This window comes from Salvelinus alpinus, chromosome 6, assembly GCF_045679555.1.
Source record: "Salvelinus alpinus chromosome 6, SLU_Salpinus.1, whole genome shotgun sequence".
In the NCBI taxonomy this organism is placed as follows: domain Eukaryota; kingdom Metazoa; phylum Chordata; class Actinopteri; order Salmoniformes; family Salmonidae; genus Salvelinus; species Salvelinus alpinus.
Genome location: NC_092091.1, coordinates 4,431,328 through 4,455,387, shown reverse-complemented (window position 1 = coordinate 4,455,387; position 24,060 = coordinate 4,431,328). Strand labels below are relative to the sequence as shown.

Sequence of the window (24,060 nt, the reverse complement as noted above, 5' to 3'; positions counted from 1 at the left end):
AGCTAGTTACTGGCTAGCTAGGTCTTCATCTGTGTCTGGTGTTAGCTAGTTACTGGCTAGCTAGGTCTTCAGCTGTGTCTGGTGTTAGCTAGTTACTGGCTAGCTAGGTCTTCAGCTGTGTCTGGTGTTAGCTAGTTACTGGCTGGCTAGGTCTTCATCTGTGTCTGGTGTTAGCTAGTTACTGGCTAGCTAGGTCTTCAGCTGTGTCTGGTGTTAGCTAGTTACTGGCTAGCTAGGTCTTCATCTGTGTCTGGTGCTAGCTAGTTACTGGCTAGCTAGGTCTTCAGCTGTGTCTGGTGTTAGCTAGTTACTGGCTAGCTAGGTCTTCAGCTGTGTCTGGTCTTAGCTAGTTACTGGCTAGCTAGGTCTTCATCTGTGTCTGGTGTTAGCTAGTTACTGGCTAGCTAGGTCTTCAGCTGTGTCTGGTGTTAGCTAGTTACTGGCTAGCTAGGTCTTCATCTGTGTCTGGTGTTAGCTAGTTACTGGCTAGCTAGGTCTTCAGCTGTGTCTGGTCTTAGCTAGTTACTGGCTAGCTAGGTCTTCATCTGTGTCTGGTGTTAGCTAGTTACTGGCTAGCTAGGTCTTCAGCTGTGTCTGGTGTTAGCTAGTTACTGGCTAGCTAGGTCTTCAGCTGTGTCTGGTCTTAGCTAGTTACTGGCTAGCTAGGTCTTCATCTGTGTCTGGTGTTAGCTAGTTACTGGCTAGCTAGGTCTTCAGCTGTGTCTGGTGTTAGCTAGTTACTGGCTAGCTAGGTCTTCATCTGTGTCTGGTGTTAGCTAGTTACTGGCTAGCTAGGTCTTCAGCTGTGTCTGGTCTTAGCTAGTTACTGGCTAGCTAGGTCTTCATCTGTGTCTGGTGTTAGCTAGTTACTGGCTAGTTAGGTCTTCAGCTGTGTCTGGTCTTAGCTAGTTACTGGCTAGCGAGGTATTCAGCTGTGTCTGGTGTTAGCTAGTTACTGGCTAGCTAGGTCTTCAGCTGTGTTTGGTGTTAGCTAGTTACTGGCTAGTTAGGTCTTCAGCTGTGTCTGGTCTTAGCTAGTTACTGGCTAGCGAGGTATTCAGCTGTGTCTGGTGTTAGCTAGTTACTGGCTAGCTAGGTCTTCAGCTGTGTCTGGTCTTAGCTAGTTACTGGCTAGCTAGGTCTTCAGCTGTGTCTGGTCTTAGCTAGTTACTGGCTAGCTAGGTCTTCATCTGTGTCTGGTGTTAGCTAGTTACTGGCTAACTAGGTCTTCAGCTGTGTCTGGTGTTAGCTAGTTACTGGCTAGCTAGGTCTTCATCTGTGTCTGGTGCTAGCTAGTTACTGGCTAGCTAGGTCTTCATCTGTGTCTGGTGTTAGCTAGTTACTGGCTAGCTAGGTCTTTATGTCTGATGTTAGCTAGTTACTGGCTAGCTAGGTCTTCAGCTGTGTCTGGTCTTAGCTAGTTACTGGCTAGCTAGGTCTTCAGCTGTGTCTGGTCTTAGCTAGTTACTGGCTAGCTAGGTCTTCATCTGTGTCTGGTGTTAGCTAGTTACTGGCTAACTAGGTCTTCAGCTGTGTCTGGTGTTAGCTAGTTACTGGCTAGCTAGGTCTTCAGCTGTGTCTGGTCTTAGCTAGTTACTGGCTAGCTAGGTCTTCAGCCACCATGGAACAAAAGGGGGGGTATGGGTCGTTCAAAACTCTGATGCAGTTGTCATGTCAACCCATCCGTCAGTGCTGCTGTGAACTGCACCACACCACAAGAGACATGACAAATATTAGATGTATGAATTTTTGGGGGACATAAATTGATGCATTTTCAATGCTGTTTGAGTTGCGTAGTGTATCACCACATTATCTTGATGATTTTACTCCCAACACTGCATCCAAGTTGCTTGACATCGGCTTTCAAAGAGCTGTCAGTCAAGGCGAGCTCATGAATATAAGCTTCCCTGGCCCACTCAGCCTGTCTTTTCAAATGTCCTCGTAAGTTAGCCATGAGAGAAAAAGGTACTTGTCCGGAATGACTGTTCTGTCTGCGCACCTGTATTTAGGAGACACTAGAACAGTGGATGCTGGGAGAGCCCATCTGTGTCAGTACTTTATCCAGCCACTGGAGGGGGCCATTGAGGTGCAGCTCAATCCAACAAGGGGTACTGGTTACGGTCTGTCGCCTGGGGGGAAAAGGGAGAGGGAGTTTAACGAAAATGTGTACAGATAACATTTCAACAGCACCAACCTGAATCAATAACATTTCATAAATCAAACCCTTTTTTATCTAGAGAAAGTGGAATCTCATGGCTGTTTAACAGATGTTTTAGCCTACATCTCAACTCTTTAAGTTAAAGTTTTCTACCTACGTCTTGTGTGGTTCTACGAAGTCTGTTTTGCTAGTTGTGTGTTTGAAACGTGACTCAGGGCAGTGAGGCCAGGGAAAGTCCAGTGGGAATCCCCTTCCGTGCACTCTAGTCCGTCTGAACACGATCACCTCTGTCCCTCCCTCCCCCACGTCCTCTGCCTCCTACATTCCTCCCCCGTTAGTCAACTCTCTCTCTCCCTCCTCTCCAAGTCTGTCGCTGCCGCGGAGCGCACACGCAAAGTGACCACACACACTCTCTTTTCCTGTCTTTATCCTCCTTCCTCCTAGTGGTGCACGACTCCAGCATTCTTGGAGTCGACTCGGTTTGACTCGAAGGAGTCGACTCTTGCTCGACTCCCAAAAACAGCCTGAAATGGATGAACACAGACGTGCACACACCTGCTCATTATTGCAGAATCCTACGTTTGGCGTTCTAGATGACTGACCTGAACGTGATGCTGTCCATTTGCTCTTCAACAGCCTATAAAGATGCCTGTTTCAATATAGAAGGTGACGTGCAGGAAGTTGAATATTTCAGTGATATTTCTGCTATGTGCATGCAGCCATGGGATGATCGGGCGTCGCTGCACAGCTATTTTCAGGTCTCTCCAGAGATGTTCGATCGGGTTCAAGTCCGGGCTCTGGCTGTGCCACCCAAGGACATTCAGAGACTTGTCCCAAAGCCACTCCTGCATTGTCTTGGCTGTGTGCTTAGGGTCGTTGTCCTGTTGGAAGGTGAACCATCGCCCCAGTCTGAGGTCCTGAGTGCTCTGGAGCAGGTTTTCATCAAGGATCTCTCTGTACTTTGCTCAGTTCATCTTTCCCTCGATCCTGACTAGTCTCCCAGTCCCTGCCACTAAAAAACATCCCCACAGCATGATGCTTCACCGTGGGGATGGTGCCAGGTTTCCTCCAGACGTGACACTTGGCATTCAGGCCAAAGAGTTCAATATTGGTTTCATCAGACCAGAGAATCTTGTTTCTCATGGTCAGAGTCCTTTGGGTGCCTTTTGGAAAACTTCAAGTGGGCTGTCAGGTGCCTTTTACTGAGGAGTGGCTTCCGTCTGGCCACTCTACCATAAAGACCTGATTGGTGGAGTGCTGCAGAGATGGTTATCTTTCTGGACGGTTCTCCCATCTCCACAGAAGAACTCTGGAGCTCTGTCAGAGTGACCATCGGGTTCTTGGTCACCTCCCTGAGCAAGGCCCTTCTCCCCTAATTGCTCAGTTAGGTGAAGCGGCCAGCTCTAGGAAGAGTCTTGGTGGTTCCAAACTTCTTCCATTTAAAAGAAGTTTGATGGAGGACACTGTGTTCTTGGGGTCCTTCAATGCTGCAGAAATGTTTTGGTACCCTTCCCCAGATCTACGCCTCGACACAATCCTGTCTCTGAGCTCTACGGACAATTCCTTTGACCTCATGGCTTGGTTTTTCCTCTGACCTGCACTGTCAACTGTGGAACTTTATATAGACAGGTGTGTGCCTTTCCAAATCATGTCCAATCAGTTGAATTTACCCCAGTTGGACTCCAATCAAGTTGTAGAAACATCTCAAGGATGATCAATGGATACAGGAAGCACCTGAGCTCAATTTCGAGTCTCATAGCAAAGGGTCTGAATACTTATGTAAATAAAGTATTTCTGTTTAAAAAAATATATATACATTTGTAAACATTTCTAAAAACCTGTTTTCGTTTCATCATTATGAGGTATTGATGAGGAAGAATTTTAATGTAATCCATTTTAGAATAAGGCTGTAACATAACATGTGGAAAAAGTAAAGGGGTCTGAATACTTTCCGAATGCTCTGTATGTCATCTCCATGACCTCTCCATGACCTTTAGCTGACCTTTACCTGCAAGATAATCTTATAAAACTCATAATTTTATATAATTATATTTAGTAAGAAGAATCTAATTAAGATTTATTTTTAAATCTAGATTTTATTTATATATATATATATATATAAAAAATGTAAATATATTATATATATATATATATTATATAATTATATTTAGTAAGAAGACTTTTTTTTACCCCGTTTTTGTGGTATCCAATTGGTAGTTGCAATTTTGTCTTAACCCGAGAGTCTGGACTCGAACCCAGAATCTCTAGTGGCACAGCGATACCTCATAATGATGTCGGGTCCCGGCAGGCAGAGTCTGGACAAACCCAGAATCTCTAGTGGCACAGCGATACCTCATAATGATGTCGGGTCCCGGCAGGCAGAGTCTGGACTCGAACCCAGAATCTCTAGTGGCACAGCGATACCTCATAATGATGTCGGGTCCCGGCAGGCAGAGTCTGGACAAACCCAGAATCTCTAGTGGCACAGCGATACCTCATAATGATGTCGGGTCCCGGCAGGCAGAGTCTGGACTCGAACCCAGAATCTCTAGTGGCACAGCGATACCTCATAATGATGTCGGGTCCCGGCAGGCAGAGTCTGGACTCGAACCCAGAATCTCTAGTGGCACAGCGATACCTCATAATGATGTCGGGTCCCGGCAGGCAGAGTCTGGACAAACCCAGAATCTCTAGTGGCACAGCGATACCTCATAATGATGTCGGGTCCCGGCAGGCAGAGTCTGGACTCGAACCCAGAATCTCTAGTGGCACAGCAATGCCTCATAATGATGTCGGGTCCCGGCAGGCAGAGTCTGGACTCGAACCCAGAATGCACAGCGATGCAGTGCCTTAGACCGTTGCGCCTATCGGGAGCCCAATAATTGAACTGAATGAAATAGAAAGGATATTTTTCCCCATTCCGGAGCAAGTACGCTATGTCGAGCAGAAAAGTTATAATTTGAAACCGGTCCTATACGCTAGATTTAGAGTTATTTGGCAACTTTAGTTGTGAACGATACAAACCTTAGAATGTCTTAGAAATCAAAACATATATGGGCTTCATGATGCGACTACAGACTGTTGATGATTAGGAAAAAGTCGTGAAAAAAAGCTTGTTCCTTGCTGCACAGCTGTTCTCTCATCAACTGATCCTATTTTCACCTATCAGACTATTCTCAATTTAAATCTGGTCTTTACTAATATGTCAAATTTGTTTCTATGTAGAATGGCCCATTATAAAATGGGCAGGGGGGGGGGGAGCATGTCGCTCGAATAGCGAATGAAGGCTACATGCTTTCCTACATGCAGTACATTCAGAAGGTCAGAAGTTTACATACACTAAGTTGACTGTGCCTTTAAACAGCTTGGAAAATTCCAGAAAATGATGTCATGGCTTTAGAGGCTTCTGATAGGCTAATTGACATCATTTGAGTCAATTGGAGGTGTACCTGTGGATGTATTTCAAGGCCTACCTTCAAACTCAGTGCCTCTTTGCTTGACATCATGGAGAAATCAAAAGAAATCAGCCAAGACCTCAGAAAAAAATTGTAGACCTCCACAAGTCTGGTTCATCCTTGGGAGCAATTTCCAAATGCCTGAAGGTACCAAGTTCATCTGTACAAACAATAGTACGCAAGTATAAACACCATGGGACCACGCAGCCGTCATACCGCTCAGGAAGGAGACGCGTTCTGTCTCCTAGAGATGATCAATCCCAGAACAACAGCAAAGTACCTTGTGAAGATGCTGGAGGAAACGGGTACAAAAGTATTTATATCCACAGTAAAACGAGTCCTATATCGATCGACCTGAAAGGCCGCTCAGCAAGGAAGAAGCCACTGCTCCAAAATCGCCATAAAAAAGCCAGACTAAGGTTTGCAACTGCACATGGGGACAAAGATCGTACTTTTTGAGAAATGTCCTCTGGTCTGATGAAACAAAAATGGAACTGTTTGGCCATAACGACCATCGTTATGTTTGGAGGACAAGGGTGAGGATTGCAAGCTGAAGAACACCATCCCAACCGTGAAGCACGGGGGTGGCAGAATCATGTTGTGGGGGTGCTTTGCTGCAGGACGGACTGGTGCACTTCACAAAATAGATGGCATCATGAGGAAGGAAAATAATGTGGATATATTGAAGCAACATCTCAAGACATCAGTCAGGAAGTTAAAACTTGGTCGCAAATGGGTCTTCCAAATGGACGATGACCCCTAACATACTTCCAAAGTTGTGGCAAAATGGCTTAAGGACAACAAAGTCAAGGTATTGGAGTGGCCATCACAAAGCTCTCAAACCTACAGAAAATGTGTGGGCAGAACTGAAAAAGTGTGCGAGCAAGAAGGCCTACAAACCTGACTCAGTTACACCAGCTCTGTCAGGAGGAATGGGCCAAAATTCACCCAACTTATTGTGGGAAGCTTGTGGAAGGCTACCCGAAACGTTTGACCCAAGTTAAACCATTTAAAGGCAATGCTACCAAATACTAATTGAGTGTATGTAAACTTCTGACCCACTGGGAATGTGATGAAAGAAATAAAAGCTGAAATAAATCATTCTCTCTACTATTATTCTGACATTTCACATTCTTAAAATAAAGTGGTGATTCTAACTGACCTAAGACAGGGAATTTTTACTAGGATTAAATGCCAGGAATTGTGAAAAACTGAGTTTAAATATATTTGGCTCAGGTGTATGTAAACTTCCGACTTCAACTGTTCATATCTGTATTCCCAGTCATGTGGAATCCATAGATTAGGACCAGATGATTTTATTTCAATTTATTGATTTTCTAATATGAACTTTAACTCAATAAAGTCTTTGAAATTGTTGCATGTTGCATTTATATTTTGGTTCAGTGCACAATATTCTGCCCATATGAACTAATTTATACAGGCCCAGGCTACAATATTCTGCCCATATGAACTGATTTATACAGGCCCAGGCTACAATATTCTGCCCATATGAACTAATTTATACAGGCCCAGGCTACAATATTCTGCCTATATGAACTAATTTATATAGGCCCAGGCTCCAATATTCTGCCCATATTAACGAATTTATACAGGCCCAGGCTACAATATTCTGCCCATATTAACACATTTATATAGACCCAGGCTACAATCTTCTGCCCATATTAACACATTTATATAGACCCAGGCTACAATCTTCTGCCCATATTAACATATTTATATAGGCCCAGGCTACAATCTTCTGCCCATATTAACAAAAACAAATGTATGCCATAACTGAACCAATTTCTGTAGGCTAGCGCTTCAGTTTCCCCGGCACTTCACCGCTTCCCCAGGCTTCACGGCTTCCCCAGGCTTCACCGCTTCCCCAGGCTTCACCGCTTCCCCAGGCTTCACGGCTTCCCCAGGCTTCACCGCTTCCCAAGGCTTCACCGCTTCCCAAGGCTTCCCCAGGCTTCACGGCTTCCCCAGGCTTCACCGCTTCCCAAGGCTTCACGGCTTCCCCAGGCTTCACCGCTTCCCCAGGCTTCCCCAGGCTTCACCGCTTCCCCAGGCTTCACCGCTTCCCCAGGAAACTCAACGTATTGTAGCCTCACGCGGACAAAAGAACAGCGGAGGAAGGAGTTCGCTTCTGCTGCAGTAGTTCACGGTAAAAAAAATAAATGACACGGTGTGGCGGTACGTACGTGTGTTGTAGCCCTTACCTGTACTCGGTGCCCCAGCCCTTGACCAAGCTCATGCGTATGGTACACATCCTGGTGAGCTGGTAGACAGCCTCAAAGCCCTGGTTCACTGACTGGGCCAGCAGAGCTGCAAACTCCTGGTTGTTGAATATCTTCAGGTTACAGCCTGGGGGAATCACATCAAGCAGAGTTAGAGACATGTTCAACAGGAAATAAAACATGTTAACGTGTGTGTGTGTGTGTGTGTGTGTGTGTGTGTGTGTGTGTACCTGGAGGGACCTTGCAGACAGTGGCAGGGTGCCAGCCGTAGCGTTGATTACAGTTGGGACTCTGGACAAAGATGGCACTGTCACTGAGACACTCTGCAAACACCTCTCCTCCGATGTAGTACAACCTCACACCCCGGCCTAGAGAGAGAGAGAGAGGAAGGGTGGGAGAGACCAGAGGGAGAGAGAGAGGAAGAGGAACATGAGAGAGAGGGAGGAAGATGGAGGTTGAGAGAGAGGAAGAGGAACATGAGAGAGAGAGAGAGAGAGAGAGAGAGGAAGGGTGGGAGAGACCAGAGAGAGAGAGAGAGGACGGTTGGGAGAGACCAGAGAGAGAGAGAGAGGACGGTTGGGAGAGACCAGAGAGAGAGAGAGAGGATGGTTGGGAGAGACCAGAGAGAGAGGGAGAGGTACATGAACATGAGAGAGAGAGAGAGAGGAAGAGGAACATGGGAGAGAGAGAGAGAGAGAGAGAGAGGAAGGGTGGGAGAGACCAGAGAGAGAGAGAGAGGACGGTTGGGAGAGACCAGAGAGAGAGAGAGAGGATGGTTGGGAGAGACCAGAGAGAGAGGGAGAGGTACATGAACATGAGAGAGAGAGAGAGAGGAAGGGTGGGAGAGACCAGAGAGAGAGAGAGGGGGGATGTCAGACCAACTCACGTGAGGAAGATCAAAGTACTACAGCTGTTTGGAACATTGACTGGTTCAAAGAGAAAACGAGTTCAGTTCACCTAGTGGGCAGGTTTGTAACGGTGGTAGGTGTGTTACATACCTACCACATTACTGTACCGTTACACACCTACCAGACAGCCAGTTAACCAGACAGCCAGCTAGTTAACCAGACAGCCAGCCAGTTAACCAAACAGACAGACAGTTAACTAGACAGCCAGCCAGTTAACCAAACAAACAGACAGTTAACTAGACAGCCAGCCAGTTAACCAAACAAACAGACAGTTAACTAGACAGCCAGGGATACCAAGGAACACAGCTGACACTACAGGGACACAGCTGACACTACAGTGATACCGAGGAACACAGCTGACACTACAGGGATACCAAGGAACACAGCTGACACTACAGGAACACAGCTGACACTACAGTGATACCGAGGAACACAGCTGACACTACAGGGACACAGCTGACTCTACAGGGACACCAAGGAACACAGCTGACACTACAGGGACACCAAGGAACACAGCTGACACTACAGGGACACCAAGGAACACAGCTGACACTACAGGGACACCAAGGAACACAGCTGACTCTACAGGGACACCAAGGAACACAGCTGACACTACAGGGACACCAAGGAACACAGCTGACTCTACAGGGACACCAAGGAACACAGCTGACACTACAGGGACACCAAGGAACACAGCTGACACTACAGGGACACCAAGGAACACAGCTGACACTACAGGGACACCAAGGAACACAGCTGACACTACAGGGACACCAAGGAACACAGCTGACACTACAGGGACACCAAGGAACACAGCTGACACTACAGGGACACCAAGGAACACAGCTGACACTACAGGGACACCAAGGAACACAGCTGACACTACAGGGACACCAAGGAACACAGCTGACACTACAGGGACACCAAGGAACACAGCTGACACTACAGGGACACCAAGGAACACAGCTGACTCTACAGGGACACCAAGGAACACAGCTGACACTACAGGGACACCAAGGAACACAGCTGACTCTACAGGGACACCAAGGAACACAGCGGACACTACAGGGATACCAAGGAACACAGCTGACACTACAGGGACACCAAGGAACACAGCTGACACTACAGGGACACCAAGGAACACAGCTGACACTACAGGGACACCAAGGAACACAGCTGACACTACAGGGACACCAAGGAACACAGCTGACACTACAGGGACACCAAGGAACACAGCTGACTCTACAGGGACACCAAGGAACACAGCTGACACTACAGGGACACCAAGGAACACAGCTGACACTACAGGGACACCAAGGAACACAGCTGACACTACAGGGATACCAAGGAACACAGCTGACACTACAGGGACACCAAGGAACACAGCTGACACTACAGGGACACCAAGGAACACAGCTGACACTACAGGGACACCAAGGAACACAGCTGACACTACAGGGACACCAAGGAACACAGCTGACTCTACAGGGACACCGAGGAACACAGCTGACACTACAGGGACACCAAGGAACACAGCTGACTCTACAGGGACACCGAGGAACACAGCTGACACTACAGGGACACCAAGGAACACAGCTGACACTACAGGGACACCGAGGAACACAGCTGACTCTACAGGGACACCAAGGAACACAGCTGACTCTACAGGGACACCAAGGAACACAGCTGACACTACAGGGACACCAAGGAACACAGCTGACTCTACAGGGACACCAAGGAACACAGCTGACTCTACAGGGACACCAAGGAACACAGCTGACTCTACAGGGACACCAAGGAACACAGCTGACTCTACAGGGACACCAAGGAACACAGCTGACACTACAGGGACACCAAGGAACACAGCTGACACTACAGGGACACCAAGGAACACTGCTGACACTACAGGGACACAGCTGACATTACAGGGATACCAAGGAACACAGCTGACACTACAGGGACACCAAGGAACACAGCTGACACTACAGGGACACCAAGGAACACAGCTGACACTACAGGGACACAGCTGACATTACAGGGATACCAAGGAACACAGCTGACTCTACAGGGACACCAAGGAACACAGCTGACTCTACAGGGACACCAAGGAACACAGCTGACTCTACAGGGACACCAAGGAACACAGCTGACTCTACAGGGACACCAAGGAACACAGCTGACTCTACAGGGACACCAAGGAACACAGCTGACTCTACAGGGACACCAAGGAACACAGCTGACACTACAGGGACACCAAGGAACACAGCTGACACTACAGGGACACCAAGGAACACAGCTGACACTACAGGGACACAGCTGACATTACAGGGATACCAAGGAACACAGCTGACACTACAGGGACACCAAGGAACAAGCTGACACTACAGGGACACCAAGGAACACAGCTGACACTACAGGGACACAGCTGACATTACAGGGATACCAAGGAACACAGCTGACACTACAGGGACACCAAGGAACACAGCTGACACTACAGGGACACCAAGGAACACAGCTGACACTACAGGGACACCGAGGAACACAGCTGACTCTACAGGGACACCAAGGAACACAGCTGACACTACAGGGACACCAAGGAACACAGCTGACTCTACAGGGACACCAAGGAACACAGCTGACTCTACAGGGACACCAAGGAACACAGCTGACTCTACAGGGACACCAAGGAACACAGCTGACACTACAGGGACACCAAGGAACACAGCTGACTCTACAGGGACACCAAGGAACACAGCTGACTCTACAGGGACACCAAGGAACACAGCTGACACTACAGGGACACCAAGGAACACATCTGACACTACAGGGACACCAAGGAACACAGCTGACTCTACAGGGACACCAAGGAACACAGCTGACTCTACAGGGACACCAAGGAACACAGCTGACACTACAGGGACACCAAGGAACACAGCTGACACTACAGGGACACCAAGGAACACAGCTGACTCTACAGGGACACCAAGGAACACAGCTGACACTACAGGGACGCCAAGGAACACACCTGACTCTACAGGGACACCAAGGAACACAGCTGACACTACAGGGACACCGAGGAACACAGCTGACACTACAGGGACACCAAGGAACACAACTGACACTACAGGGACACCGAGGAACACAGCTGACACTACAGGGACACCGAGGAACACAGCTGACACTACAGGGACACCAAGGAACACAACTGACACTACAGGGACACCAAGGAACACAACTGACACTACAGGGACACCGAGGAACACAGCTAACACTACAGGGACACAGCTGACACTACAGGGATACCAAGGAACACAGCTGACACTACAGGGATACCCAAGGAACACAGCTGACTCTACAGGAACACCAAGGAACACAGCTGACTCTACAGGGACACCGAGGAACACAGCTGACACTACAGGGACACCAAGGAACACAGCTGACACTACAGGGACACAGCTGACTCTACAGGGATACCAAGGAACACAGCTGACTCTACAGGGACATCGAGGAACACAGCTGACACTACAGGGATACCAAGGAACACAGCTGACTCTACAGGGACACCAAGGAACACAGCTGACTCTACAGGGACATCGAGGAACACAGCTGACACTACAAGGGACATGGGGCGGTAGGTTGGGGTCAGGTTAGGTTCGGGGTCGGATTGGAGTCAGTTTAGGGTCAGGTTAGGGTCGGATTGGAGTCAGGTTAGGGTAAGGTCAGGTTAGGGTCGGGGTCAGGTTAGGGTCAGGGTTAGGGTCAGGGTAGGGTCAGAGTCAGGTTAGGGTCGGGTTCAGGTTAGGGTCAGGGTCAGGTTAGGGTCAGGGGTAGGGTCAGAGTCAGGTTAGGGTCGGGGTCAGGTTAGGGTCAGGGTTAGGTTAGGGTCAGGGTTAGGTTAGGGTTAAGGTTAGGGTTAGGTTAGGGTAAGGTCAGGGTTAGGTTAGGGTAAGGTTAGGGTCGGGGTCAGGTTAGGGTCAGGTCAAGGTTAGGTCAGGGTGGTACCTATGTGTCTGCGTGTGAGCTCCACGGCAGCATTGCGGTTGACGTTGGACAGTAGTCCCAGACAGAAGCGTTCTGAGTTGGAGGGGTCTGTAAACCCGTCGACAGTGAGAGAGGGCTGGGAGGCATGGAAGGTCTCACCCACACGCTGGTTCAACTCATAATAGGACATAGAGCTCCAGAACGCTGACTCACAGTACGTTACCGGCTGTAGGTCTGGAGAGACAGAGAGAGAGAGAGAACGCTGACTCACAGTACGTTACTGGCTGTAGGTCTGGAGAGGGAGAGACAGAGAGAGAACGCTGACTCACAGTACGTTACCGGCTGTAGGTCTGGAGAGGGAGAGACAGAGAGAGAACGCTGACTCACAGTACGTTACCGGCTGTAGGTCTGGAGAGACAGAGAGAGAACGCTGACTCACAGTACGTTACTGGCTGTAGGTCTGGAGAGACAGAGAGAGAGAGAGAACGCTGACTCACAGTACGTTACTGGCTGTAGGTCTGGAGAGGGAGAGACAGAGAGAGAACGCTGACTCACAGTACGTTACCGGCTGTAGGTCTGGAGAGACAGAGAGAGAACGCTGACTCACAGTACGTTACCGGCTGTAGGTCTGGACAGGGAGAGAGGGGGAGAGAGAGAGAGAGAGAGAGAGAGAGAACGCTGACTCACAGTACGTTACTGGCTGTAGGTCTGGACAGGGAGAGAAGACCATCAGGTGTTATTAGATGTGTTATATGTCTGTGGACACAGACAGTCAGCCAGCCTGCCAGCCAGTTAGCCAGCCAGACAGTTAACTAGTCAGCCAGTTAACCAGCCAGCCAGCCAGTTAACCAGATAGCCAGGCAGTTAACCAGCCAGCCAGCCAGTTAACCAGCCAGCCAGCCAGTTAACCAAACAGCCAGAGAGTTAACTAGACAGCCAGCCAGACAGCCAGCCAGTTTACTAGACAGCCAGCCAGCCAGTTACCAGCCAGCCATCCAGTTAACCCGACAGCCAGCCAGTTACCAGCCAGCCATCCAGTTAACCAGACAGCCATCCAGTTAACCAGACAGCCAGCCAGTTAACCAGCCAGCCAGCCAGTTAACCAGACAGCCAGCCAGTTAACCAGCCAGCCAGCCAGTTAACCAGACAGCCAGCCAGTTAACCATTTGAGTCCTTTATCCAAAGTGACTTACAGGAGCAATTAGGAGGAAGTGCCTTGCTCAAGGGCACAGAGGAAACAGGCTACCTGCCGCACAGGATGCTATCTGTATTACATGACCATGGTGTGTCTGTCTGTCTGTCTGTCTGTCTGTCTGTCTGTCTGTCTGTCTGTCTGTCTGTAATGTTAGCTAGCCTATCCACAAGACTGGAGACAAAGTTTTCCTCTGTGTCAGCCTTCTGCCCTTCCCCAAGGCCAAGCCTCTGGTTCCTCTGTTCACCTTCTGCCCCAAGGCCAAGCCTCTGGTTCCTCTGTTCACCTTCTGCCCCAAGTCCAAGCCTCTGGTTCCTCTGTTCACCTTCTGCCCCAAAGCCAAGCCTCTGGTTCCTCTGTTCACCTTCTGCCCCAAAGCCAAGCCTCTGGTTCCTCTGTTCACCTTCTGCCCCAAGGCCAAGCCTCTGGTTCCTCTGTTCACCTTCTGCCCCAAGGCCAAACCTCTGGTTCCTCTGTTCACCTTCTGCCCCAAGTCCAAGCCTCTGGTTCCTCTGTTCACCTTCTGCCCCAAGGCCAAACCTCTGGTTCCTCTGTTCACCTTCTGCCCCAAGTCCAAGCCTCTGGTTCCTCTGTTCACCTTCTGCCCCAAGGCCAAGCCTCTGGTTCCTCTGTTCACCTTCTGCCCCAAGGCCAAGCCTCTGGTTCCTCTGTTCACCTTCTGCCCCAAGGCCAAGCCTCTGGTTCCTCTGTTCACCTTCTGCCCCAAGGCCAAGCCTCTGGGTCCTCTGTTCACCTCCATAATTAATAGAAAGAGCGGTGGCAGGGACCTAATCGGCGGGGACCTGATCCTGAGAGGCTTTGTGGATCTGGCCCCTCCAAGTGGTATTGAAACGCTTTGATTGAGTAATGACACGAACAAGCAGGGCTTTTGTTACACTAGACAGGTTACCATACAGATAAGAACATACACTGAATGATAGTAGAGAAACAGACTGCTATAAAAATCAGATGTTCCTTACCCAGGTTAGTGCTGTGTGTTGGTGAGGATGATTCTGGTGACAGGTTACTAGGTGAGCCTACAGAGAGAGAGAGACAGGAGAGGAGAGGATGATTCTGGTGACAGGTTACTAGGTGATCCTATAGAAAGAGAGAGACAGGAGAGGAGAGGATGATTCTGGTGACAGGTTACTAGGTGAGCCTACAGAGAGAGAGAGACAGGAGAGGAGAGGATGATTCTGGTGACAGGTTACTAGGTGATCCTATAGAAAGAGAGAGACAGGAGAGGAGAGGATGATTCTGGTGACAGGTTACTAGGTGATCCTATAGAGAGAGAGAGACAGGAAAGGAGAGGATGATTCTGGTGACAGGTTACTAGGTGAGCCTACAGAGAGAGAGACAGGAGAGGATGATTCTGGTGACAGGTTACTAGGTGAGCCTACAGAGAGAGAGACAGGAGAGGAGAGGATGATTCTGGTGACAGGTTACTAGGTGAGCCTACAGAGAGAGAGAGAGAGAGAGACACAGAGAGAGAGAGAGAGAGAGAGCGAGAGAGAGAGAGAGAGAGAGAGAGAGAGAGAGAGAGAGAGAGAGAGCGAGAGAGAGTGAGAACACAGGGTCAGGATGGACACACGTGGGTGTGTGTAATATTTCAAATTGGCTGTGTGTGTGTGTGTGTGTGTGTGTGTGTGTGTGTGTGTGTGTGTGTGTGTGTGTGTGTGTGTGTGTGGGGTCTGACCTGAGTCCATCAGGTTGTTGAGATGCTGGTTGTCGCTAGCCTCTCCATCCTCACTCAGATACCCAGGAGGAGGGGTCTCTGGAACACACAAACCCAACCGTCACGTTCACAGGACGTTCACAGGACGTTCAGACAACCGCCACAGGACGTTCAGACAACCGTCACAGGACGTTCAGACAACAGCCACAGGACGTTCAGACAACAGCCACAGGACGTTCAGACAACAGCCACAGGACGTTCAGACAACAGCCACAGGACGTTCAGACAACAGCCACAGGACGTTCAGACAACCGCCACAGGACGTTCAGACAACAGCCACAGGACGTTCAGACAACCGCCACAGGACGTTCAGACAACAGCCACAGGACGTTCAGACAACCGCCACAGGACGTTCAGACAACAGCCACAGGACGTTCAGACAACCGCCACAGGACGTTCAGACAACCGCCACAGGACGTTCAGACAACAGCCACAGGACGTTCAGACAACAGCCACAGGACGTTCAGACAACAGCCACAGGACGTTCAGACAACAGCCACAGGACGTTCAGACAACCGTCACAGGACGTTCAGACAACAGCCACAGGACGTTCCCACAACATTATCCATTCATGATACTCCCTGTTACAACACCTTGTTATAAGCGGCTACTCTGTTATAGGTTCCTGCTGTGGGTAAGAGTGGGTCATGTCTGTTGTTGTTCCTGCTGTGGGTAAGAGTGGGTCATGTCTGTTATTCTTCCTGCTGTGGGAAAGAGTGGGTCATGTCTGTTATTCTTCCTGCTGTGGGAAAGAGTGGGTCATGTCTGTTATTCTTCCTGCTGTGGGAAAGAGTGGGTCATGTCTGTTATTCTTCCTGCTGTGGGAAAGAGTGGGTCATGTCTGTTATTGTTCCTGCTGTGGGTAAGAGTGGGTCATGTCTGTTATTGTTCCTGCTGTGGGTAAGAGTGGGTCATGTCTGTTATTGTTCATGCTGTGGGTAAGAGTGGGTCATGTCTGTTATTGTTCCTGCTGTGGGTAAGAGTGGGTCATGTCTGTTATTGTTCATGCTGTGGGTAAGAGTGGGCCATGTCTGTTATTGTTCCTGCTGTGGGTAAGAGTGGGTCATGTCTGTTGTTGTTCCTGCTGTGGGTAAGAGTGGGTCATGTCTGTTATTGTTCCTGCTGTGGGTAAGAGTGGGTCATGTCTGTTATTGTTCCTGCTGTGGGTAAGAGTGGGTCATGTCTGTTATTGTTCCTGCTGTGGGTAAGAGTGGGTCATGTCTGTTGTTGTTCCTGCTGTGGGTCATGTCTGTTATTGTTCCTGCTGTGGGTAAGAGTGGGTCATGTCTGTTATTGTTCCTGCTGTGGGTAAGAGTGGGTCATGTCTGTTATTGTTCCTGCTGTGGGTAAGAGTGGGTCATGTCTGTTGTTGTTCCTGCTGTGGGTCATGTCTGTTATTGTTCCTGCTGTGGGTAAGAGTGGGTCATGTCTGTTATTGTTCCTGCTGTGGGTAAGAGTGGGTCATGTCTGTTATTCTTCCTGCTGTGGGTAAGAGTGGGTCATGTCTGTTATTGTTCCTGCTGTGGGTAAGAGTGGGTCATGTCTGTTGTTGTTCCTGCTGTGGGTAAGAGTGGGTCATGTCTGTTATTGTTCCTGCTGTGGGTCATGTCTGTTATTGTTCCTGCTGTGGGTAAGAGTGGGTCATGTCTGTTATTGTTCCTGCTGTGGGTAAGAGTGGGTCATGTCTGTTATTGTTCATGCTGTGGGTAAGAGTGGGTCATGTCTGTTATTGTTCCTGCTGTGGGTAAGAGTGGGTCATGTCTGTTATTGTTCCTGCTGTGGGTAAGAGTGGGTCATGTCTGTTGTTGTTCCTGCTGTGGGTAAGAGTGGGTCATGTCTGTTATTCTTCCTGCTGTGGGTAAGAGTGGGTCATGTCTGTTATTCTTCCTGCTGTGGGTAAGAGTGGGTCATGTCTGTTATTGTTCCTGCTGTGGGTAAGAGTGGGTCATGTCTGTTGTTGTTCCTGCTGTGGGTAAGAGTGGGTCATGTCTGTTATTGTTCATGCTGTGGGTAAGAGTGGGTCATGTCTGTTATTGTTCCTGCTGTGGGTAAGAGTGGGTCATGTCTGTTATTGTTCCTGCTGTGGGTAAGAGTGGGTCATGTCTGTTATTGTTCCTGCTGTGGGTAAGAGTGGGTCATGTCTGTTATTGTTCCTGCTGTGGGTAAGAGTGGGTCATGTCTGTTATTGTTCCTGCTGTGGGTAAGAGTGGGTCATGTCTGTTATTGTTCCTGCTGTGGGTAAGAGTGGGTCATGTCTGTTATTGTTCATGATGTGGGTCATGTCTGTTATTGTTCCTGCTGTGGGTAAGAGTGGGTCATGTCTGTTATTGTTCCTGCTGTGGGTAAGAGTGGGTCATGTCTGTTGTTGTTCATGCTGTGGGTAAGAGTGGGTCATGTCTGTTATTCTTCCTGCTGTGGGTAAGAGTGGGTCATGTCTGTTATTGTTCATGCTGTGGGTAAGAGTGGGTCATGTCTGTTGTTGTTCCTGCTGTGGGTAAGAGTGGGTCATGTCTGTTGTTGTTCCTGCTGTGGGTAAGAGTGGGTCATGTCTGTTGTTGTTCATGCTGTGGGAAAGAGTGGGTCATGTCTGTTATTGTTCATGCTGTGGGTAAGAGTGGGTCATGTCTGTTATTGTTCATGCTGTGGGAAAGAGTGGGTCATGTCTGTTATTGTTCATGCTGTGGGAAAGAGTGGGTCATGTCTGTTGTTGTTCATGCTGTGGGTAAGAGTGGGTCATGTCTGTTATTCTTCCTGCTGTGGGAAAGAGTGGGTCATGTCTGTTATTGTTCATGCTGTGGGAAAGAGTGGGTCATGTCTGTTATTGTTCATGCTGTGGGAAAGAGTGGGTCATGTCTGTTGTTGTTCATGCTGTGGGTAAGAGTGGGTCATGTCTGTTATTGTTCATGCTGTGGGTAAGAGTGGGTCATGTCTGTTATTCTTCCTGCTGTGGGTAAGAGTGGGTCATGTCTGTTATTCTTCCTGCTGTGGGTAAGAGTGGGTCATGTCTGTTATTCTTCCTGCTGTGGGTAAGAGTGGGTCATGTCTGTTGTTGTTCCTGCTGTGGGAAAGAGTGGGTCATGTCTGTTATTGTTCATGCTGTGGGTAAGAGTGGGTCATGTCTGTTGTTGTTCCTGCTGTGGGAAAGAGTGGGTCATGTCTGTTATTCTTCCTGCTGTGGGTAAGAGTGGGTCATGTCTGTTGTTGTTCCTGCTGTGGGTAAGAGTGGGTCATGTCTGTTATTGTTCCTGCTGTGGGTAAGAGTGGGTCATGTCTGTTATTCTTCCTGCTGTGGGTAAGAGTGGGTCATGTCTGTTATTCTTCCTGCTGTGGGTAAGAGTGGGTCATGTCTGTTATTCTTCCTGCTGTGGGTAAGAGTGGGTCATGTCTGTTGTTGTTCCTGCTGTGGGTAAGAGTGGGTCATGTCTGTTATTGTTCATGCTGTGGGTAAGAGTGGGCCATGTCTGTTATTGTTCCTGCTGTGGGTAAGAGTGGGTCATGTCTGTTATTCTTCCTGCTGTGGGAAAGAGTGGGTCATGTCTGTTGTTGTTCCTGCTGTGGGTAAGAGTGGGTCATGTCTGTTATAGGTTCCAGGATGTTTCCCGGAATTAAAATGGTGGAAGAGCAACCAGGCCAGCAGAGTATAGCTCGGCCCGGCTCAGTCGTGGGACTCACCTGGGATGTAGTTGCTCTGTGGCTCGATGCCGGCAGGGAAGATGGTGTTCTCGGGGATAGAATGGCTGTAGTCGTCTACAATAGGACACTCTGTAGGGATTTCTGAATGTCTAGGAACCAGGACAGGAGGGAGGACTGAACAGGACAGAGAGACATTGTTATAACACTGTACAAAGTCAATAATATAACATTTTTAAATGTCTTTATTATTTTGAAACTTTTGAGTGTAATGTTTACTGTACATTTTGTATTATATATTTCACTTGCTTTGGCAGTGTAAACATATGTTTCCTATGCCAGTAAATCCCTTTGAATTGAAGTGGGACAGACAGACAGACAGACAGACAGACAGACAGACAGACAGACAGACAGACAGACAGACAGACAGACAGGTCATGTCCACATTTTTCAGCATGTTTTTACAAAAAAATTGATTTAGAGTTCTTTAAACAAGGATATATACAGGATATTACCCCCCACAACATAACTTTCACTCCAAATCAAAACTACAACCTGATTTTGGAAAAAAATTACCTGGAAGGATTCCTACTACCAAAGATTCTTATACCCAAGGACTGTATAGCAAATGCTCTGCAAACCAACGACTGGCAAAAGAAGCACAACAGAAACCTGATGTCACGTTCCTGACATTATTTCCTTTGTTTTGTCTTTGTTTAGGTGGTCAGGACGTGAGCTGGGTGGGCATTCTATGTTATGTGTTTCTATGTTGGGTTCATTGTTAATTAGCCTGATATGGTTCTCAATCAGGGGCAGGTGTTTTAGGTTTCCTCTGATTGAGAACCATATTAAGGTAGGCTGTTCTCACTGTTTGTTTGTGGGTGAATGTTCCTGTGTCAGTGTTTGTGCCACACGGGACTGTTTTCGTTCGTTCGTTCATTCGTGTGTTTCCTTCCTGTTCGTGCGTTCATGTTATATGTTCTCAAGTTCAGGTCTGTTAACGTCGTTTCTTGTTTTGTAGTTTGTTCAAGTGTTTTTTCGTGTTCGTCTTTCTTTATTAAAAGATATGTATTCAACCCACGCTGCATATTGGTCCGATCCTTGCTCATCCTCAGACGAGGAGGAAGACGAGCGTTACACCTGAAAACTCCATCCAACCTGGAACTGAGGGAGTAATGTTCAGTCTGAAGCTACTTTCATAAAGCCAAGAAGAAAAATAAATGACAATAATCTATTTTACTTTATAAGGACTGAATGCTAAGTTAAGGCTACCAAGCTTGCTAGGACAGAACAGATCCCACTGCAATTTCAATTAGCACCGAGGTATGAAGTGAGAGGTGTCAAAGCCCTTGAGCCCAACAACGGAAGGAGAGTTTCACACCCTACCCCACCCACATACAGAGGCCTTTGAACCCCCCTCCCTCTGTGCAGATGTCATTACAAGGCACGGAAAGAGTACAAAACTAAACTCCTCTTGGACAATCTAGTGACGGGGCGGCAGGTAGCCTAGTGGTTAGAGTGTAGGGGCGGCAGGTAGCCCAGTGGTTAGAGTGTAGAGGTGGCAGGTAGCCTAGTGGTTAGAGTGTAGAGGCGGCAGGTAGCCTAGTGGTTAGAGTGTAGGGGCGGCAGGTAGCCTAGTGGTTAGAGTGTAGAGGCGGCAGGTAGCCAAGTGGTTAGAGTGTAGAGGTGGCAGGTAGCCTAGTGGTTAGAGTGTAGAGGTGGCAGGTAGCCTAGTGGTTAGAGTGTAGGGGTGGCAGGTAGACTAGTGGTTAGAGTGTAGAGGTGGCAGGTAGACTAGTGGTTAGAGTGTAGAGGTGGCAGGTAGACTAGTGGTTAGAGTGTAGAGGTGGCAGGTAGACTAGTGGTTAGAGTGTAGAGGTGGTAGGTAGCCTAGTGGTTAGAGTGTAGAGGCAGCAGCGTAGCCTAGTGGTTAGAGTGTAGAGGTGGCAGGTAGTCTAGTGGTTAGAGTGTAGAGGTGGTCGGTAGCCTAGTGGTTCGAGTGTAGAGGTGGCAGGTAGCCTAGTGGTTATAGTGTAGAGGTGGCAGGTAGCCTAGTGGTTAGCGTGTAGGGGCGGCAGGTAGCCTAGTGGTTATAGTGTAGAGGTGGCAGGTAGCCTAGTGGTTAGAGTGTAGGGGCGGCAGGTATTCTAGTGGTTAGAGCGTTGGACTAGTAACCGAAAGGTTGCAAGATCGAATCCCTGAGCTGACAAGGTACAAATCTGTCGTTCTGCCCCTGAACAAGGCAGTTAACCCACTGTTCCTAGGCCGTCATCGAAAATAAGAAGTTGATCATAACTGACTTGAAATAAAGGTTAAAAAAAAAAAAACTTTTAGCTGACTGCTACAAAAAATGTGAATGTAAGCAACTTAATCTTCCATACAGACCATCCCCTGTCATGGCACAGTGCTATATTAACAAACTACCCCTCTGTTAAGAGGGGGGGGTAGCAATGGGTGGAAACTCAGGAAATTCGCCAACGAGGATTCAATCACCCAATGTCAACCTGTACAAGTCTGGAACAGTAATGGTACAGGGCAACCCCAGGGCAACCCCAAAACCCCAAAACAGTACTCACTTGGTGTCTCGACGCGTTGGTAGTGGTAAGGGTTGACACACACCTCGTCCTTCTTGGTGTGGAAGGCGTACTCACACAGCTCTATGGCCCGGAGCTCGTGGGGCGACTGCAGGTCTGGCCAACGCCACAGACGAGAGTAAATGACATGGGGAAGGCCTTTGCGATGGGACACTTGGAGACGACCATCTAGAGACCTGGGGGGGGGGGGGGGGGGGGGTGTTAGAAGAAAGACGAATACACAACAGCAGCAATACATGGTATCTAGGATTTTTTTACATTTATTTAACTTAGTCAGTTAAGAACAAATTCTTATTTACAATGACGGCCTACCAAAAGGCAAAAGACCTCCTGTAGGGACGGGGGATTAAAAATAAAATATATAATATCTCTCTCTCCCTCTCCCTCTCTCGCTCCCTCCCTCTCCCTTCATCCCTCCCTCTCCCTCTCTCGCTCCCTCCCTAATCACGGGGGATTAAAAATAAAAATAATAAATACGATATAAATATAGGACAAAACACACATCACGACAAGAGAGGATACCCATGCAAGAAACTCTGTTAGCCAGCTCACTCCCATATCCCGACCAGATAGTCCCATCAGACACGGGATTGGCCCACCTCTCTAACATCAGAACTGGGGGATTCTATGGTTTTACTCCTGTGTTTGGTTCTTGGGATTAATTATTTCTTGAAAATCTACAAAGTTTCAATACTGGGAATAATTCATATTTATCCAAAGTCCTGGGAAATACCGCAAAAAAATCAGGAGCGCCAATTTAAACCCAGAAAGAAAACACACTTTATCAGACACACAATCAATGTATTATCCTCAGAACAGACAGAGGGAGTCCAGTGTGCTGATTCAAGGTGATTCAGTCACTCCTTGTTTCCACTAACCAGTTTCCACTACTCTCCAACAGCTCACCATAGTACCATAGTACCATCTAACCCATTCCCACAACCTAACCACAACCTCCCCACTCTGCTAAGGCTAACCGGTAATCACCACCAACATAACAGCCCAAGGCCCCCGCCAACCCCGCAGACCATACAGAACAGAACTAGAACCTGGAACGAAAGTCATCTATGCTGTTCCGCTAATTCAAAAGCATTGTCACCGGTTAACACTAGGGTAGGGGGCAGCATTCGGAATTTTGGATGAAAAGGGTGCCCAAAATTAAACTGCCTGCTACTCAGGCCCAGAAGCTAGGATATGCATAGAATTCGTAGATTTGGATAGAAAACACTCTATAGTTTCAAAAACTGTTAAAATAATGTCTGTGAGTATAACAGAACTGATTTGGCAGGGGAAAACCTGAGACAACTCCATCCAGGAAGCAGGATTTGTTTTGTTTTTTTGTTTTCTATTCAATGCCATTACAGTATCCATTGCCTTCCACTAGATGTCAACAGTCTTTAGAAATTGTTTCAGGCTTGTATTCTGAAAAATGAGGGAGTAAGACCAGTCTGAATGACTGGACCCTAAAGTGTCACAGAGCTTTTTCATGTGCGAGACCGAGAGTGTACCTTTCTTGTTTACCTTTTATATTGACGACGTTATTGTCCGGTTTAAATATTATTGATTATTTAGGCTAAAAACAACCTGAGGATTGAATATTAACATTGTTTGACATGTTCCTATGAACTTTACGGATACAATTTGGATTTTTTTGTCTGCCTGTTGTGACTGCGTTTGAGCCTGTGGATTACTGAAGAAAACGTGCGAACAAAACTGAGGTTTTTGGATATAAAGAGAGACTTTATTGAACAAAACAAACATTTATTGAGCAAATGAATGTCTTCTGAGTGCAACCATATGAAGATCATCAAAGGTAAGTGATACATTTTATCTCTATTTCTGACTTGTGTAACTCTTCTACTTGGCTGGTTACTGTTTGTCTGCTGGGCGATGTTCTCAAATAATCGCACGGTATGCTTTCGCCGTAAAGCCTTTTTGAAATCTGACACCGTGGTTGGATTCACAAGAAGTTAATCTTTAAAACTATGTATAACACTTGTATGTTTCTGAATTTTTATAATGAGTATTTCTGTTTATGAATTTGGCGCTCTGCAATTTCACAGGATGTTGGCCAGGTGGGACGCTAGCGTCCCTCACGTACACTAGTGAGGTTATTAACGTTATTTTACGTTCCAGGCATATTTTTTTTTGGTCCCACAAAGCGCTT

At 47.9% G+C, this 24,060-nt stretch overlaps 1 protein-coding gene across 1 annotated transcript in view; it reads right to left on the bottom strand.

Moving 5' to 3' along the window:
- Positions 1 to 625: 625 nt before the first annotated feature.
- smad3b (SMAD family member 3b) overlaps positions 626 to 24,060 on the bottom strand; it is a 27,668-nt gene continuing 4,233 nt past the window's right edge. Inside the window, exons 2-9 of the mRNA XM_071405164.1 lie at positions 21,876 to 22,069; positions 19,342 to 19,476; positions 15,631 to 15,708; positions 14,915 to 14,971; positions 12,764 to 12,976; positions 8,084 to 8,221; positions 7,836 to 7,980; positions 626 to 2,129 (exon numbers count right to left, since the gene is read on the bottom strand). Of these exons, the coding sequence (XP_071261265.1) occupies positions 2,006 to 2,129; positions 7,836 to 7,980; positions 8,084 to 8,221; positions 12,764 to 12,976; positions 14,915 to 14,971; positions 15,631 to 15,708; positions 19,342 to 19,476; positions 21,876 to 22,069 (1,084 nt within the window). The 3' untranslated portion in view covers positions 626 to 2,005. The remainder of the gene's footprint in view (positions 2,130 to 7,835; positions 7,981 to 8,083; positions 8,222 to 12,763; positions 12,977 to 14,914; positions 14,972 to 15,630; positions 15,709 to 19,341; positions 19,477 to 21,875; positions 22,070 to 24,060) is intronic.